Below are 19635 nucleotides of genomic sequence, written 5' to 3'. Positions count from 1 at the left end.
GCTGGAGACAAAAACCTGGCATGAAGAAGTTCAGCCTAAATGATTAAATTTGGCAAAGTTATAAGACAGCAAAAGAAATCATCTTAAAAGGGGAAGTTTGGGATGACCTTAATGCTATGCATTGCAGCTTCTGGTGTCTTGTAATAGGTTATTTCCAGAGCATGAGAGTCTTCCAGTAGTGCATTAAGCAATGTACCTAACATCTGTCACAAGGTTCATTTTCCCTCTCATCTCCTCCCTGGAGGGAAATTCTCTCATTTCTTAACCTCTGCTGGACCCCCACTCAATAATGTTCATTACCTCAAGAGAAAAAGGAAAAGCCTATCAAATTTAAAAAAAAAAAAAGATAATCGATCTAAGATTCAGGCTGCTTTGGTGACATTTTTCAGGTCTTTTTTGCCAAGAAAAACAGTAATTTCTTTTAAATTCCTTTCCATGATATTTAAGCATTGAAAAGGAAAGACAAATTAAAATTACTGAGCTATTTTTCCTTCACCCATGATCATGCAGCAATTTATCAACAAAATGGAACAAGAACATCTGACTGGGATTATTTATTATACAGTAAGGCATTTATTTTTTGTTCACTTCACCAGGAACAGTGTCCCTGTTATGGCTAGTTAGCCATCTGTGTCCTAAGAGCTTTCAGGGAAGGATTAAACTGTCATTTGTTTTATTTCCTTTCATGAAATAACTATCCTAATAGAGCTGAGGCAAGACTTGGATATTGCTGGACGTGCTACCTTAAGGTGGCATGAAAAAGAGTAACTGGATCTTCCCTGGAGCTAAACAAAGCAATTAAAAGTTTGGGGGTTTAGTTTTGTTCTTTTTACTCCTTACACTTGGTAACATGCAATATCGCTGCTGAAGTGCTCCTACTGGGAATTGCATTGATTAGGGAACCTCTGTGCCATGCTTAGGCAGCACTGGCATTATCTGTGGATTTTTTTTTTTTTAAACTCTGATTCATGCACTACATTTAGCCAAAATGGCTTGGGTTTAAGCCCTGAGAGAATCTGCAGCTAATCAGGGCTGGAAGCAGGAGGCTGACAAAAACAAAACAACAGGGAAGAGATATGCCATGTTATCCTGGTGTAAGGGTTTACCAGCCCTCACCCACTGATTCACAACTTCACACACAAAAGGCCGGAACTATTCTCATGAGGATGACTGCAGCATGTGGCATCCCTTCCCCATCTACAACTCCACGAGTGGATCTAAAAACTTCTTTCCTGGAGAGAATGAGCAAAATAAGTCACCAGATTCGGAGAAAGATAATCTGTGCCTTCAGTAAGAGCAAGCATGTGGGAAAACTATTTGCTGGAAGAACGTACCTTGAGGCTATTGCCAAAGGTTTTGATGGGTGTACCTGTGCTTTGGATAGCTTTATGGCTGTGCAGTGGAAATCGCTCCTAATGAACGATAACATCTACATTTCTCTAACACCTTTTGTCCAGAAATCAAAAGAGCTTTTCAAAGAAAGGGCCATATTTTGAATGCTTGATGCTAGCAGCTCCTTGTGTCACACTTCTATGGAATTTCTTTGTAACAACTTGGTAGCCAAAGCTGACACTCGCTATGTTTTAAGTGACAACTGACCTCTCACAAAACATGACCCACACAGCATTTCACTGCTGAAGTGCAACTACTTCTGGGGTGACGCACCCTGGAGCGGCCAGCACCAGCACTGTGCTGAACCTCAAAAGGGACAGTTTAGCCAAGGAGGGCGAGCCCTGCTCTTATAACAGGTGCCAAACATTTCTAAGGATCAGATAATGGCTTTTCTCAAGGCCTTGTCTTCAAAGACCATACATAGTATCACACTGAATTCCATGTATCGCCTTTGATAGAGAGAAAGAGCTGATCTGTCTTGGGTGAATGGGAGTTAGAAAACCAGGTATCACATACGGAACCATCAACTACAGCTCTGGAGAATCTGCTCCACCAGGAGCCATTCTGACAGAGAAACCAGCAGTATTGGCAGGAGAATTAAGATACTGACATCTACAGGATGTTAAACTTTTCAAAGTTACAATAAGAAGAAACCCGTAAATTATATCCATCCTTCCCTAAAATCTCCTACATTGACTGGTTCATAGCAAGAACCAGTTCAGCTTTTCTGCCCTCTGTTGTTCATGTGCTATTTACTGTAGACCCCAAGTGGGACTTCCTGCAGTCCCTGTTTTTGCCTGGACTGGCCTGCAGGACATCCCCAGTACGATGACAGGGAAGAAGCACCTGCAGCAAGTTAGTGAGATACACAGAGGTAGCAGTGGGGGTGGACAGAGCTCTCCAAGAATTACAGCCCTCAGCTCTGCCCCACATTGCCTGTTGAGGGTGGCAAGGGGATGGGCTCTCCTCCAGGTAGCAGGGAGGCTTCAGCCCACTACCACCCCTGCTCTCCATTTGCATTACATTTCCAAGTCAGCTGCTTCCCATCAGCAGAACTCTTGCTGGCAGAGCAAATCAGGGAGCTCAGTCAGACTACTGCTGCTTTGGTGGGACTGTGAAACTTCGACTCCTCACATTTGTCCCTAGGAAATCCATGGGAAGATCATCCTGCTGTTGCAAGCCTAACCATGTACACACAGGCCCCTCCAATTCAGTTGTTACTGCATGGATTTCACCAGTGACCCCAGCATAACAGCACGCTACCTCCTGCCCAATTTTCTGAAGCCGTTCTGCTTTCCAGTTCCTGTTCTGTTTGGGTCATACTTGGAATAACCTGGTCCCAAGCTGCGGGGCTGCAACTCCACAGAGCTCTGACCAGGCTCTCACACCTATAGGAGCATCTAATTCTCCTGATCAGTTCCCAGGCAAACAAAAGCCAAGGAAGATCCAGGACACCAATGGGAGACAGTATTTTCTTAGCAGGAATACAGTTATATGTAGGTAGACTGACTCCATTTTCCTCCCCAAATTAAAACAATCTTTTTCTTACACTCTTACCTAAGAACGGGACCAGAATGTGATCCACTCTGCTTCTGACTGCATTTACTGGCCATAAAGAGGCCACAACGAGCTAAGAGGCAAGTCTCGCAGTGCAAGAAAGGTCAAAAGTAGGAGCATGTACTCACACAGCTGCTATAGGACAGGGCAGAAGCTTGCAGAGAGGGAGGAAGCATGCCTCTGTGGAAGACCTGTGGATTCAGGGCTATGGGACAACTCCACAGACTGTTATAATGCACAGCAGCTCCTACAGCTCTGCTGGCGCTCTCTTCTTGGCCTGCAAATCTTGCAGGGTAGTGGTCAGAGGACAGAGTTCAAGGTCAACCTAATTCACCCACAAATATGTCTTTTTAAACACCTCCCCCCACCCCCGTCTTTACCTTCCCTAACATCCCACTACCATACTGGCAGCAGAGAATCCATATATAAAGCTGCACCAAGATTTGGATTTATGGTAGAGCCTGAAATTCTCAGTTATACAGAAAAAGCATTTGCTATCTGTTTTGGACTGAGAACACCTCTTTTGAGAGAGGACTGGGTTTTTCAAGTGGTTAGAAGCAAGACCTGGGAATATGAAGCAGTTAAAATAACTTCCTTTTTAATTGCTACTTTGCAGCCTTTTCCTCTGACTTTGAGAAAAGCTTTGAGCTTTCTCTGTCCACAGAACTCTAAAACAGGCAAAGTTGTTTTACTTTATTAGGGAAACAGGACAATTCCTAGCATTCCTGCTATGATGTTTGCTCAGGGAAAGCTGAGAGAAGATGAACTCACCTTCTGAGATGGAGCTGGCTTAGCCACGTCAGAATTTGATTTCTTTTGCTGACTTACATAGCAGTGAGCCCCTTGGTCTGCTTCTCTCCCATCCCTACTGGGAATGCTACCAGGAATATGCTAAGACACACCTCTGGGAAGTTTGGGCTTTTAAATCCATGTCTTAAACCTCCCAACAGTTCCCTAACTTGCAGAAAGTTTATTCCTATAAGGTCGTCAACCTCTATTTTCTTGGGAAAAAATCACTGCAAGTTATCTCCCTTCAGAAGCCTACCACAGAACATGACTAAGAACTAAAGAGGTTCCCCCCCTACCCCTTGAAAACTCAACAATCTCCAATTGAGATTTTTAGATTTAACACTCATGATTAGGCTAAAAGTACAAACTACTAAAAATACTCATGTCATTAAGTCTGGGTGAAAGGTTTTGATCATGGGGAAAGTACCTTCCAACACAGGTCAAAATAAAAATCTCAAAGGATTGAGCCCCTCCATCTCACACTGCACCTTCTGCTTTTGCAGAAACACAGGAAGAAAGAGCGAAAAAAGCAAGGGAGAAAAAATATTTCTCTCTCCAAAATGCAAGCGAAATAGTAACATTTCTATTATAACAAGCAACCTATTTTCTGAACAAAATACAATTTGCTATTTTCAACAGGCTCCAGCTGTGGTAGGCTGAAAGGTGTAACACATGAAGGCAAATATGGCTTATATTTTAGGAATTTCCATTATTTTTATGGATTGCATTGATGAGAAATGCATTTGTGCACTCTGAACTGCCAGCAACATTTTTGTTGTGGGATATACTTTGAATAGTTCATTTGCAAGAAGCATGGCCATATTTTCATTAGAAATGGAAAGTTGTTCTGGAAGACCCAAGCTTCTAAATAAAGAGTATTTCAATAAATAAAGATGGTATAAATTCAACATACTGATTCTCCAATTCATCATCCTCTAAGCTAAAATATATCATTCCTCTCGGATTTCAATTCCCAGCCATGCCATCCTCTTAATCTTAATTACAAACGGTCTGCCACTTATCAAATCATTCTGTGTACTGCACAATCCTCACCCTTAATTACACAAATATTTTATTTTTGGAACAACACAGCTCAGCAACAAGCTTCATTTTTCTTTTCATGACTCAGTTGCTATTAAAGCGTTTATAAAAGCTCTGGGTGCATGGTGAGAAAATTAGTTGCTCCTCCGTGGCTAACAGTTTTTAGCTAATCACAATGCAGCTCCACAACACTCCGAGCAGAGCAGTGATTAAAACTGTGCCTGCAACAAAGCAACATTGTACACAGCGATGACGTGCTCCAGTCAAAAACGCTCCCCTCTTGTTATGATTGGTATTCCCCAGATGTTTGACTTTGAGCTCTAGCTTGGCAGGCAAGGCTTTGTGGCTGCAATTCAAGTCCCAAGCTTGAGCAGCTCCAGTGTTTATTCTCATAATTTACACTTTGTGATGGCTTATGGACAGTTATGTACTTGGTTTCATAGCCACCACTTCAAACCTGGGGCCTGATCCTGCCTCTGTGGGGTTAGTGGTAAATGCTTCCCAATTCCAGCACTGGCAGGAGGCCCCAGATGACTAAACCGTCTCTCAAAGCAAACAAGCCAATATAAAAGAACAATTTGGTTTAAAAACAAATAAAATAAATAATAAAATAAAATAATGCCTGAAATCTTACTTACTAGGAAGTCTTCTTCACAGTACACCTTGCCATTGACATTGTAGAACGCTTTTCCTCGTAGTCTTCTCCCTGTTAAAATATGGTACTGTCAGAATTTGGCGCCCCATCCCCAAACCCAGTTGTTCAGGATGCAAAGTGAAAAGCACGTCCTGCTGCGCCTGTCTGCGTGGCTGGTTCCTGGCCCCTCTCCTCCCCGGAGGGTCCGTCCAGAGACATGGGTGAGGGTTTGGCTTTTGGCTCCATCCTACCTTAACAAATTCCTTATCAACTAAATGTTACTTCTAAGTGTACGTTTTGGAACCCAGCTGATACCAGTTCCTGGAAAATTTGAAATCTAAACCCAATAATTATTATTCTGGATGGAAAGGCTCATTTGTAAATTGAGATTATTTTCTTAGCACATGAAATCACAGCAGGCATACATCCACTGCAATCAACATTGGCAATGTGTCTGTTTGAAGGACCAAACGAGGGATACCACATACGGAAGTTCCTGTCACCTTTAAAGACATTAATATATTAATCAATGTGAACAGCAGCCACACGCCACATCCCGCTGCGATACTAAAAAGCAGTACAAGGCACATGTGACAGAGGGAAGGGCAGTAAATCATACTGAAAACAAGAGATTTAATTTTCAAGATTGAATATTTGCCATTTCATTAGCGCTTGTGGAACTCTACTGACAAAGCCTATGATCATCGTTAACTGATGTCTCCCTTTACAGCTAAGAAATGCACAGCAGACTCCAGAGAGTCCCAAAGAGGCTTAAAAGCAGGAATTCAGAAACCACTGAGCCCAACCAGTTTTTAGATACAGCAGATCACATCTGTCTTACACCAGAGTTCCTCCATTGAAAGTAACACCATTTTATCAGTGTAAAAGCAGAGGGGGAGAAGGGAAACAGCACTCATCCTGACTCACCTTATTTCCACTCTGTGCCAGGGTCTCATCACTGGCCAAACCTCCCAAACATTTGGGTGCTCTCACAAGTCATTTGCAGCCTTGGCAAGCAGATGGCACAAGGCCTACTACGGGCTGCTGTTAGCTGTGACACAGAGCAAGGAAGAGGGCAAGAAGCTCTGTATTTACAGGTCAACAGATGACCCCTCCCAGGTCACTGCCAAAGCTTTTACTCCACAGAATAAGCCCGGACATCTCCTACTGAGGTGGAGTAGTAACTCCACCATAAACACTGCTGATCTTTGCAGAGGGTTTGACTCTGAGGACCTGCAAAATGAGCCAGCTGGCCAAGCAGAGAAGGGCAGGAGCGCTCTCCACAGTTTCCATAAACAATGTTGAGGAAAATATGATTAATTTTCAGTGCTTGAAAGTGCCTTTTACATGTTGCCACTGTGATCTGATCCTGGGAAACAGTGTGTGGCACAAAGAAGTTGGGATCTGGGCTGATGCTTTTGGGAAATCACATGCTGCATGTGGTTGTCTGGCGGTTTTACTGTCGTGGCCGAGGGAAATGCTTCTTTTGTGTGCACATTCTTGGGCTGTCGATCTCACGGGCTGCTGTCTCCATACTGCTGGTAGGTGGAGTCAGCTCTTGTTTATCTTTCTAGCTGCCTGGTAGCTCTTGTGGGGACCGGGAGCCTTGTGGCATGGGCAATGCACTGAGACTGTCGCATCTCCTCTGAGACTTAGGTAAAACTGGTCCATCCTACACATCACCAAAACAAGGCACAGGGCTGGGACAGCAATCAGGGGGTGACAGGGCCCCTCTTGACTGATGCAGGAGCAACCACCTCTAGATCTTCCCTCCTGCTTATCCAAGCTGTTTTTAAACCTCTCCAGTCAAAGGTAAAGGAAAGGTAAATGGAAAGGAGAGAAGAAAAGGAAAGAGGCCAGAATGGCTTTCTAAGGGACATATTGACTCCGTCAGGCCCAGCCTTAACACATAACTTGTCTTTAGATGGTGGAAATGAAGTGGCTGCACCCAGAACATGGACTTGCCTTGGATGAGCTGATGCAGCACCTTCCACCTTGCTCACACACGCCACTGGTGCAGAGCTGGGGTGTTTGTTTCAGGTGGAGGAGCGCTGGCCATCACCCTCACCACACACCCTTTATGGTTAGAAGCAGCAGAGATAATTAGGGACAAATCCTGAACTCCACCGCTGGAGGGATAGTCTCAAGAAAGGAACGCCCTAATTCAGGGAGGCATCAGCATGTCCCGAAGCACAGCAGAAGGTGCATGAGGACCCACGCATCCTGCTTTGTATCTCAGTGTGCAAAGCCTCCAGTGCTCAGGTTGAAAGAAATGCCCCAAATTCTGCTCCTGTTCTTTCCTTAGCACAGCATCACTTGCAGAAGCCAATGGGGTCAGAGCTTTCCCAGACTGGGAAGGAGTGGGAAGCCTATGACCCAAAGCAAACAAGGCAAAACCGATGTTTTGGACTGGCTCTCAAAGACGCTTATGTTATCAGATGCATTTGGCAGCTGATTGCCCTGCGAAATGAAACAACCCCACCTCACCCCAGCGCATCAAAGGTGCCACTGCACAACCCGGGAGCCCCCGCTCACTGTTCACACCCCGCTCTGCAAGCCCCCCCCCGCCAAACACAGGCAGCTGGCCTCCCCTTCCATACAGCTGACATGGTAAAAACATCTGTTTTACACAGAACTTGCAGAGCAATCCCTTTCAAAACTGAGGAAAAATACCATTTTCCCCATTTCACAGCAGAAAAAACCAAGCCACCTATTAGGGAACAGACTTGCCTAAACTCAAAGCAGGCAAGCAGCTTGCTCACATGGTAATTACTATTATTAGCAATAATTAATATGATAGGCCCTTTCCCTTAGAGGAATTTCATTCAGGGATTGTACAATAATTATCTCATAAACAAGAAACAGCAAGTTATCACGCAAATAGCCATGGCTGCACTATATTGGCTTCTACACACTGCATTTTAGAAATAAAGGCAAAAACATACATTCCATTTGTCCCCCAGAAGAGTTTGCTAAATGACAGCATTGAACACGGTCAGACACCAAACTCTGCGAGTGCCTGGGCATCATGTGAAAACTGCAACCGAGAGGGCAGTGCTGGCAGTTGCAGCCAGGGAGACACGAAGCCCAAGGAGATGCAGCATTGGTACCTCCCCGCCCCGGGGCAGCTGTGCGGCAGGGCGGGTGCAACACCTCGAGGTTAGGGTACAAGCTCCAAGTACTGGACAAGGCTGTTTCACCTCTCTAGGCCCTGCACAGCACCAGCCTGTTCTGTGTAGCCGTAAACTATTATTGTCAATCAGGCAGAGATTACAAGTTAAAAATAACTAGTGTTGCTTTAGCCAGCTGAGTCAAATGCCTGGCCAGCTAGACAAGGTAATATCATCTTGCCCACTGGTACACAGAACCTGCTGCTTGGCTTTCCTTCAAATGACTGAGTATAGCCAAGCCCAGGTTACTATTTGCTTTCATAATATTGAAACAAAAAACTCAAGAGTTTCTGACAAAACCTGATGCAACTTGCTGATAGCTCATTATAATAATAATGAGCAGTTATAATGAGCAGCCTAGCGCAGAGTTCACAAGCGTGGGGTTTCACACACACTGTGCTGTTTTCCTCTCCTGCTGGATACCCACCTTGGCACGTCTGCCCTGTCAGACCAGTTTTCAACAGTAGCGAGGAAGAGGCTCTGTTTCACACCCGACCAGAAGAGCAGCAGGTCGGCCAAATACACAGGGGGACCACGGGACAGGGCAGAAGCTGCCCAGCATGCAGCCCGCATGCAGGCACGTAACACTAGCTTTTATACGGAAGCCCTTTTTTTCCCCCCGAGCGCTCTTTAGAGCCTTGTTTTACTGTAGAAAAGAAGCTTATGCACTCACAGTGACAACAAATGCTTGTTGCAAATAACTTGTACATTTCTTGACTGACAACCACACGTTTGAGGGGTAGTGAGTGCCAGGATAAGGGGGTTCCACCACCTCAGGTGGGAAGCAGAGACCTTGCAAATGTTCCAGCAGGAGTGCAAAGTTTCATGTAGATAATCTAGCAGTTAATAAAATGCAAGCTAGAAATTACTCCATCCTAAGGAATGATCACAAGTGGTGTTTGCAACCAACATGACAAACATCCAAAAGAAACAGACTTTTAGAACTTTAAAAAAATATATAAAATCAGAAACAGCTTTAGGTTTCTAACATCAGTTTTCACATTTAACCAGTTTATGAGCCTCTGGTATTGAAACATCTAGCAATTACTTCCTATACAATTTTTCTCCCCAACATGTTGCAAACTAGAAGAAATAGGAGAGCTGTTGCTTTAGCAAAGGACTTAAAGATTTGGCTTGCAAAAGGAAAAATGACCCACAGTTGACACAGGCTGTCCACAATTATTCTCTCCAGTCTCCACAACACTTTGCTGGGTGGTGTAAACTCACCAGCCAGGAAGCCAAGATGGGGTAAAACTTCTTCCAGTGCTGTTTCAAAAGCTGCTCCAGGCCCTCATGGAACAAAACGTGAATCAGACTGGGTATTATGGTGCTCCGAAAGAGCACTGAGAATTGTCCTGCCCCCTCCGCACTAGCTTGGAAAGCATCTTCAAAGCCCTCCCTGTGCTGCTGGCAGTGGGGTATTTGCCTATAGGGAGGTGAGTTTATCAAGTCTCTGGTGGTAGATCTCTAGTCTCACATGGGATGATGCAACTGCATCGGGGGCTAGCCTCCCCCTCACCTTTGTAAGACGAGAGATAGCAATGTCTTGCTGTCACAGCATGGTTATTAGACCTAATTACTGTCTGCAGCATGCTTTGAAGTTGAAAAGTGCCAAGCATTATTATAATATTTTAAGTACTTTGATGATTAAAAGCATGCAATCGTTGGGTAATAATCATGATTTACTAGCATTGTAGTGTAAGCAAGTTCATGTGAGAAGCCTGCATTGTCTCAGTGCCTGACGCTACTTAAAAACAAACAGCTCCCCCCAACATAATGGGAATGCTGCAGCCCTAGGCTCGCCTCCCAGATAACGCGTGTCCCTGAGACTACCAGCGTGCTGAAAAAAAAAAACCACAAACCACACCAGCGTACCTCCTCACCATCATGATCTCTTGTGATACATGTGCTTCCTCCCTTAACTTCAAGTGGGAAAGTTTCAGCCTTAGAGGGAACAAAGTGTGATAATGCCCTTGTTATTTCTAAGGTTACAGCTGTGTGGAACAAGAGGACTGTATTTCAGTCAGAAAATGTAATTAAAACCTCCCCGTATGGAGCACAATCGAGGAGTTCGGCTTTATCATCTTTAGCAGTGATACCTAAATTAGTTAAAGCCAAGCTAATTAACAGTCCAAGCTATTGCCACGGACTATTGTTCAAGTACCTGCCATTCCTATCGGGTAGGGACATGCCTGGGTAGGTCTGACCACACCTTGGTTCTGCTGCCCCTTCTCCCATGGGGGCACAGCTACCCGGGAGGCCCCACGCAGGCAGCGAGCAAGGTGCAGGCTGCGGCAGACCAGGCGGGATGGCTGTGGCTGCCCTGCCACGGCATCAGGCGCTTGCTCGAGCTCCTGCCACAGCCACACGCCGCTCCTGCTGGGAAAGTGGCACCACAAGCTCCTGGCTTGTCTCACAGCAGCAACACAAACACACAGCGTCCTTCCCTAACAGCTCTTTCTGGAGGAACTAAGTGTGTCACGTTGCTTCTCTCACTGGGATTTCCTCCCCTTACTTATTTTATGAACTGCCAGTTCTAAGGCTGAACAGGACAGTCAGTGACAATCTCTGCACTTTGGAAGCTTTGGTCCACAACTCGCACAGATTTCTGAACATGGCAGCCCCTGGGTCTACATGCCTGACTGACCAAAGAACTACGCGTATCTGTTTTAGTTAGCAATGTTAACTATGGACCTAACTGCCTGTTAACTGCTTCAGATGCCACCACCTCTGCAGTGACTGATGTGACACCAGTATCATTCCCAGTCTCATGTCAGCACCCTAAGCAACAGTTTCTCAAAGCATTCAGACTAAAGCGACATGTAAACATACATGCAGGGTTAATACGGAACAACATTTGCTCAGGTATTTCCCAGCTACCATAATAGGGAAGCAAAATTCCCATGTATTGCCCCAAAGCCCTGCACAAGTGAAATCAGACACAAGGTGGCTTGGGCTAAGCAAATGTATCTGCACACCTGCTGCGCACCTGCGACCACAGTCTTCACCACTGCTCAGTGGAAACATACACTTTACTAGGCCAAACCTGGTAATTTTGTTTTGCAAAAGCCCCTAGCATAGGTCTGGGGCTGCTCTGATTCAGAGCCGGCCTGCAGTGGCTATCCATGGGCTGCCCGTGCTCCCAAATGCACAGCACTCAATGCACTTTTACACCCCATGTGCCACCCACGGGCTGTGGCGGGGCCTGTCATTGAGCCCATGCAGGAGCAGCTGGTGCCCAAGTGATCTCCCGTACGGCCTGCAGACACCATTGTGGCAGCACAGGGCACCACGACAGGAACCACCATCCACAGCCTTAAACTAAACTCTGGCAGACACTGCAGCTTTTCTTGCCATGCAAGGTGTGACTGCCCTCTGAAGAATGCCTGTGTGCTCTCCCAGTACACGCTTTAATGATTGAGAAACTGGGACCAAAATAACTCAAAAGATGAAGGGCGAATGAAACATCCAGAATCCAATCTGTTCTCTGCAAACCCCCAGGCTGGACAACTACTATTTCTGAAAAGTGGAAGCTAAGCTTTAAGTTGCCAGATGATTCCAGGAGCTGAAACTTCAAGAGAAATACCAAGTTTTACAAACATGAAATAAATAATTGAAAATATTAAGTAATAACAACCCACCTCTGCCACCTCCTCTACCCAGTCATCTCAAGATAAAACGGATACAGAATTTCACCCAGATGTTTTCTTTTACTCAGTAGAGGTTTGCCTGCCCAGGAATTAAAGATGTGCCAAAAGAAAACAAAAGCTTCCAATACTTTTTCTGTATTTGTTACCATTCCTCCTTTACTCACATAACCTTGGGTCCACAGCTCTCCATCCCTCCCCTCTGGCTTATGACTGCCTATCTGCAGAGATTTTCTTCACATGGGGTTTCTGTCACTCTACCCACTTGAGAATGGGGAGCACCGAGGCTGCTTTAGCCCCTGAATAACTGTTAATTAAATTTTTCTCCTCCGGCTCCTACGGGGAACTCGCACAAAGCCACTAAGCAAGGCAAGCACAACCTCTTCATGAGGGGGTCCTGCGTTTGAGCTGCAGCCGCCATCGCGGGTGTTGGGGCAGTGCAGAGTCTTCATAGCAGGAAGGGGCTGCGAAGACGACTGTGCCCCAGCCCCTGGGCTTGGAGAAGCTTCCATCCCCCACTGCCACTGCCCCATCCCCTCCTTACAATGCTCCATTGCTCAAGCTTTGTGAAAGGAGGGGTGAATTTCTAGGGCTTTCAGGGGTTTTAAGATAGAAAAAAATTATCAATGCCAAATTCCTTTGAATAGAAGATACTGCATGTTGGCAGAAGCCACTTTTCACAGACTTCAGCCGTTTGAAATCTGAAACACTAAAAAGTGGCTACTGTGGATGTGCTGTATTCTTCTTTTCAAAGCAATCTGGCACACAATTTTGCTCCCCTGTTTCAGGACCCAATCCTGCATTCCTTTCACGCTCAGACTCCCATTGACTTTAAGGAATGCAGGATTGGATCCTAAATGTGTGCTTTACTCACACAATAGCTCCTCATGGTTACGATCTATTGAGAAAGGCACACTTTAAAAACCATTTGGAATTGCAGGCTCATCCACCAGGCCAGAATGCCTGTAAAGATCTTCCATTATTTCAGGAAAAATGCTTGGTGTGTGAATTACACACACACTCGCACATTTTCCTGGTTTCAAGCTGCAGGCACAGATTAGCTTGAGATGCATCAAAATATTTTGAGCACTGGCCTGATAGCTCAGTAAGAAACCACGTGTAATTTTAGTTTTTTAAAAAAGGCAAAACTCTGGGGGGAAAAAAAGCCACCAAAGCAAACATAAGTAGCTGAGTCTCTAGGATGGTTTTTCAGAGAACTTTTGTAAAAGCCTCTAAAAGACCTGCACCAAGTAAGACAAAACAGAGCCCTGCACTGCTATTTTTGAGGATGCTGTATATTGAGTTACGAGGCTATTACCATGCAAATCTCAAATGTACAAGCTTTTTACTTGGCCATAAACACAAAACAGTATACATTGTCCTTTCAGAAGAAAAGGTTTGCTGCTAAAATAGCAGAAGCCCTACGTAAATAACCAACATTCTTTCTGCCTGAGGTCACTGACTTGGCCTATTCAATTCCGGGCTAGTCTGGGATTTGACAATCTAAGCAGGGGAGAGGCCCTTTCCTTTTTTTCAAAAGAATGCTGGGATTTTATTTGAAATTTAAACTCTTGCAAACAAAAGGTGGCATCGTATGCTAGAGGCCTATGAAGGTGGAGTACAGGATGCGTATTGTTTTCTCCCTTTACATAGATTCTTTCAGGAAAGTGTATTCAGCATCTGTGAACAAATTCTAATCAAATATTACCATCAGGTAGGCAGACATGGCAAGATATGAACACACACTTTTAAGAGATCAGGAGATTTACTTTTTTAAAAAATATCAATGCAGGGAAAACAAAAATTATTTAATTTATAATTTAAAATAAATTCTTTTTAAAATCTTAATTGAAAATTCCTCCACAGTTCAAGTTCCTATACTAATTCATACTTGTACACTAAGAAGAGCTTTTCAGGGCAAATTAACTGTGGCTACAAAGTCAGTATTCATTCTCTATCTTAAGTTGATCTGTCCTGGAGAGGCAGATGGCAGTTAACTATTTTTCCTCCTGATTACTGTTGCCCAGCTCTTACTTGGACTCTTACAGAAGTACGCTCTTGTATAATACAATTATCGTTTTCATTTCTGGGCTGCTGTCCAGGCTCCGCACCACACTCTGCTCTGTGCCACCTCTCCAGCACGGGAGCAGCGTGCCAGCTCCTGCCACAGACATGCTAGTACCACGTACCTCCCACCACAGGCGACTACGCTAAGCTGAATTTGCAGCTGGTATAAATCGGAGCAGCATCACTGAATTAATCACAATTATACAAGCTGTAGACCTGCTCCAAGATACTATCTCTGCCAGAAAAAAAGTCTGTCTTTGCTATGCACTCACTAACGTGGTAAAATCCAGATGAAAACAAGGCAGTTTATCATTTTGACATGTTTGTAGGCCAAGGTAAACTCTAGACTCTCCTCTGCAGTTTACCTTAACCTGCCATGATGTCAAAATGAAAAACTTCTTCATCTTCCCCAGGATTCTACCTCATGTCAGCTATCGCACTGAAGGAAACACCTTTCTACCCAGAAAGCATGCCTCTGCTGCCAAGAAACCTTGCATTTCTGCACTGAGGCAGGTAATGTGTCTTGCTCTGACCACTCTGTATCATTCACCACCACCAAAGCCAGCAAGCCCCAGACTGGGTGGAGAGGACGTGGAAGGTACATTTCTGCTCCAGCCTAGCTGCATTACTGTCAGCCTCCAGCAGGCTTATGTAGATAGATAGCTAATATCTTTTGTTACCTTGCTGGAAAACCCCACCTTTCCTGGCAGGGTATCCATAATCTCCATGCCATGTTTACTCTAGTGTGGAATTCTCTCTTCCTTTCTCCTCCTACTCTTCGGTCAGATTATTTAACCAAAAGGTTACTTAATGCTACAGGGACAAGAAGATCTCTGACCTCTGGTACTCAGGCAAAGCGTTCCTGTGCAGACAGTATTATAAACTTAGCAGATACTTTCAAGCTTCCATGTAATTTGCAAAAGTTAAAATTGGCAGATGTTTCGTTTCTCTCCCACTTATGTATTTATTCTATCCCATACCACCAATCAATTTCAGGGTTAAGGCATAAATTATTTCCATGGAGCTCCAACAGAAGAACTTATGTTGAAAAGGAGTTTATAAAAACATAAGCCAAGGATATATTTAAAAACAGAAATACAACAGCCTGCACTGATCTAATAACTATTTTGGGCCTATATATTAACATATGTCTTAAGATGTATTTCTTAATAAACTAGCAAGCAGACACACTAACAGGGAAATGTAAAATAAAGATCCAAATGTACTTTTTTTTTCAGGGCTGGATTTACAAATAAAAAAAAGCAAGGAACCGGGGCAGACAACAGACCAACGAGTAAAAACCATGAGGGGCCTCCTCACCACTCAGCAAACTGGGAGGGAAGGGGTTATAGAGCTCATCCCCCAGGGTAGCTTCCACTCTGGAAGCTTTCATGGTTCCACTGCAAACCCTGCAAAGAATTCCACTTTTCTAGCTGCTGCCTGTAAGCCAGGACTTAAAAGAATACTTGTCTTATCACACTCTCCCATGGTCCCAGTGCCAGCCCATTCTATGGCAAAATAAAATCCATCACCAAACTGCAGCCTGTTCCAGTCCAAGTCTTCCTGACTCTGCAGGACACAACCTTCCCGAGCAGCCTTAATGGCCACTACCCATGCAATGTGGTGGGTGGCTTTTGTTCAAACTCCAGCAAGAACCACCATAATGGCAGCAACATGGATCCATCTAGCACAGTATCCTGTCTCCAGCGCTGGCCAAGAGGGGAAGCTCAATGGGAAAGAGCATTAGAAACATGGCTCAACACAGGCTGATGTGTTCCCAAGAATAACCTCTCAGCTTCCAGCAGCCAGCACTTAAGGCCTTCCGGCACTGCAGGTTGCATCATAACTATTATGTTTAATAGCCTCGCTGGACCAATCCTTCTTTAATTTGTCTAATTCCTCTATGAGATCATTTATACTTTTGGCTTCCACACTGTCCCTATGGCAGTGAGTTCCACAATTTCATTATGCATTATATGAAGCGTTCCTTTTTGTTTGTTTTAAACCTCTGCTGAACTCAAGCTTCTGCTGCATCCTAAAGCAGCCCCTACAGTCATCACCACCAGACTAGAGAAGAGCTTTGTAAGTCAAAGCCTGAAACATCAGTCTTCAACTGCACCTGGAAATGAACAGGATGCAGGTCACAGGCACAAATGGTATTTTTATCTAACAGCTTCCTGAGACTCTGCTCAGGTCCTCACTGTACAAGACAGAAGTAGACACGTCTAAGCGGAACTCATAGTCCCTGACTCAAGAAGTTCACACTCTGCAAGAGACATGACCAAGCCACCAACTTCTGCACTGCCTATCGTTAATGAGCAGCCTTCATGAGGGGTGAACTGCTATAATACACATGGGAAATAATTTCTATAGAAATCCACCCAAAAAAAGCAGCCACTGTATTCCAGCAAGAGTGAAGGAAAAAAAAAAAAAAGAATGTTCGGTCCCTATTGCCACATGGACATTCAGAGCAGGGCAAGCACCCACCAGACACTCCACCTCACAAACTTAACTAGCAGAAGTTAGGTAAATTTGTTAAATTGATGGAACTGCAAGCCCCTCACCATTGTTACCAGGTTCTTTCTTGCAAGTCATTATTCTCTTCTTCATTCAGGTTCAGCCTCCACTAAATATCACAGCTTAGCCTGGCTCTGAAGCAGATGATGGAAATCTGATCAAGAGCTGGAACAGCAAAGTCAGATTGCTGAATGTCATCTCTGCACAGAGTGAGCTGCAGCATCACCTTCTCTCTTAATACTTTATACATAAAAGTATGTTGAACAAAAGGAGTGGACACAGCCCAATCCTGTAGCAACATGCAAGAGAGCCTAAAGGGAGATGAGCAATTTCCCTAAACTATCTTCTGCGTTGTCTCAGAAAAACAAGAATGGATTTGCACAGGAACAGTTTACTTTCTTCCTCCCAATAGCATCATATGCGTCAGCACCTAGGTGTGAGCAGCATCAAAGGATGCTGCTGATGAACCTAAACACACTAGCAATGCTTCATTTGAGTCACATCCAGAAAGTGTTCAGCAGCCAACACCAATGGCGCCCATGCGTTTGTGAAATCAAGCTCACAGTGCTCAATTCTCGTTCCCTTGAGATAAACCTTCACAATAAGGAAGACTGTTGAGACCCACAGTGCCTAGACATGGCATCTTGAGCAACAGCCAAAACTTTTTTCTTCATGTGATAATGGAATAATGTATCAACGAATGGTCCTCAGGACAAGAAGTACTAAGAAAGCTTACAAAGGTTAGTATACAGTGGAAAAAAACCTAAATCTAAATATTCTCAGGATGGCAAAATATTAAAACACGCCGCCAGTTTTGAAGCACATTCGTTGGGTTTACATTATTTAGCCCTAAGTTTGAAAGAACTGCAGAGACAACTCTTTCTGATGTTAAGAACGTTAATTCAGATTTATTCTGCATGTCTTTGAACAAAACCTTGCTAGGACCTTAGATGTGTTTAAGACCCTATGCCAGTATACTTTGCTGTAAATAAAACTGAAAATTGTAGTTGTACTGAATTAGTGAACTGCAGCTTGCTCAGCTAATATAAAATACAATCAGAAATCAGTCCTCCAAAATGGCCTGTCCTCAATGTTTTGTGGCGGACTGACCACAGCTTCCCACACCACGTCACATTAGAACTAAAACCACAAGCAGCTTCCAAGACATAGAGCTGAATAGGCAGGACTCCTGATAGTACACTCGCTTCTTTTGGCACTCAGGTACAATAAGGATATTGTTCCTTTAATGCTTAGCTTTCCTTTTAAGTAGTATGTGAGATTTCAGCCAATTCTCCCCAACGATTAGTTCAGGATGAATGTACTTAACTCAGGATTCAGCTGGAAAGAGCCCAAGTAGATGCAATCAATTTTCCACTAAATCCACTTCCTTCCTCTCTTCCCTACCCAGCATGAGACATCAGCTCACCACTACAGCCAGTGCTGACTAAGACAATGAAAACCTCTGCCTTCAGCCATGCTCGTATCAAACTTGGTTATTCCTTTTTTTTATTTTCCCTGGTCTTTTTTCATTTTCCTGGTTTTCTGTTTTCATATATCCTGTTCACTAGCCCAGCGTTTGGGCTAGGTAGAAAAGCAGCTATACAGCGAACCACAAACACCGAATGCATTTGGCTGCTGTGAACCCCAAAGTTAATCATTCAAAATTGTACAGAATCAGCTGCAGAACTTGACTGATAAAGGACAACTTCCCCCTTTGCACATATGTAACTGGAACCTCCCTGAGGTTTCAATATGCAGATACTATATGTCTGCATCCGTGCTATTTCTGTGTGTAACACCAAATTATTTTTACCCTCATCACCTAAACCCCACAGTACTTCTGAAGTATTAGCCATCGGCCACTTTACTTGAATCAACCTCATGCAACACTGCCTGAAAAAGAACAATTGTAACAACAAGGATGACTTGGTATTGGAATTCATTAAATAAACATTAATTTATTGGTTAAAGAATAACACCTGTTAAAAAACAAGGGCTAGAAACATGATCTCTGGCTCCCACCTACATGCCACCTTCAGAATGTAAGTAGATGATTTCAACTCTCATTTCCCCAAGCATATACATTCTCCTGCATTAAACAACTTGTGGAAACAGCAAAGCAAGTCCTAGCGGCCATGTATTTTCAGGCTTTCTTCCTCTAGAACAGTGGTCTCAACTTTTTTGGATCATGCTCCCTCAAGTACTGGGGGGGAGCACACACCCCCAATACTTATATATTTATTTATTTATAAATTATATATATGTAGCACTGGAGTATTTTCTTCCCACGCCCCAACAGATCATTGTGAGCACTTGCTGGGGTACACGGACCCCACTTGGGAGACCACTGGGTTGTTAGTACTGATTCAGCAAATTGTTTCCATAGGTCTGACTTTACACTGCTGTGGTTCCTAAGGTCAGTAATCCACTGACTCACTTAAGCCAGTTAGCTGCATTATTTCCAGGAAAAACTTTCAGGGATGTCAGTTGGAAGAGTGACAGTGTAGAGTACCCAGGCAGCCAGTTGAGTTAAGTGACTGAGGTTCCATGACTATATCTCATTTAATGTTAGGACACATCACACTTGTGTTTTAATACACATGGATGGACAACCATTGAGACACAGCAGCCAGCAATCAAAAACAATTGCTAAATCCATTCCTGCTTTTAAATATGCATTAAATCAGACGCCTTTCACTCTGCAGAGATACAACTAAAAGAGCTGGCAGGTTCTCATGGGAGACTTCAACTCACCAGATATCTGCTGGAAATACAACACAGCAGAGAAAGCAGTCTCGGAGGTTCCTGGAGTGTGTGGGAG

At 44.1% G+C, this 19635-nt stretch overlaps 1 protein-coding gene across 1 annotated transcript in view; it reads right to left on the bottom strand.

Moving 5' to 3' along the window:
- WTIP (WT1 interacting protein) overlaps nucleotides 1–19635 on the bottom strand; it is an 86036-nt gene that overhangs the window by 17725 nt on the left and 48676 nt on the right. Inside the window, exon 3 of the mRNA XM_075101384.1 lies at nucleotides 5418–5485. Within this exon, the coding sequence (XP_074957485.1) occupies nucleotides 5418–5485 (68 nt within the window). The remainder of the gene's footprint in view (nucleotides 1–5417; nucleotides 5486–19635) is intronic.

Source organism: Phalacrocorax aristotelis, chromosome 8, assembly GCF_949628215.1.
Source record: "Phalacrocorax aristotelis chromosome 8, bGulAri2.1, whole genome shotgun sequence".
Classification (NCBI taxonomy): domain Eukaryota; kingdom Metazoa; phylum Chordata; class Aves; order Suliformes; family Phalacrocoracidae; genus Phalacrocorax; species Phalacrocorax aristotelis.
This window is presented reverse-complemented; position numbering and strand designations above follow the sequence as displayed.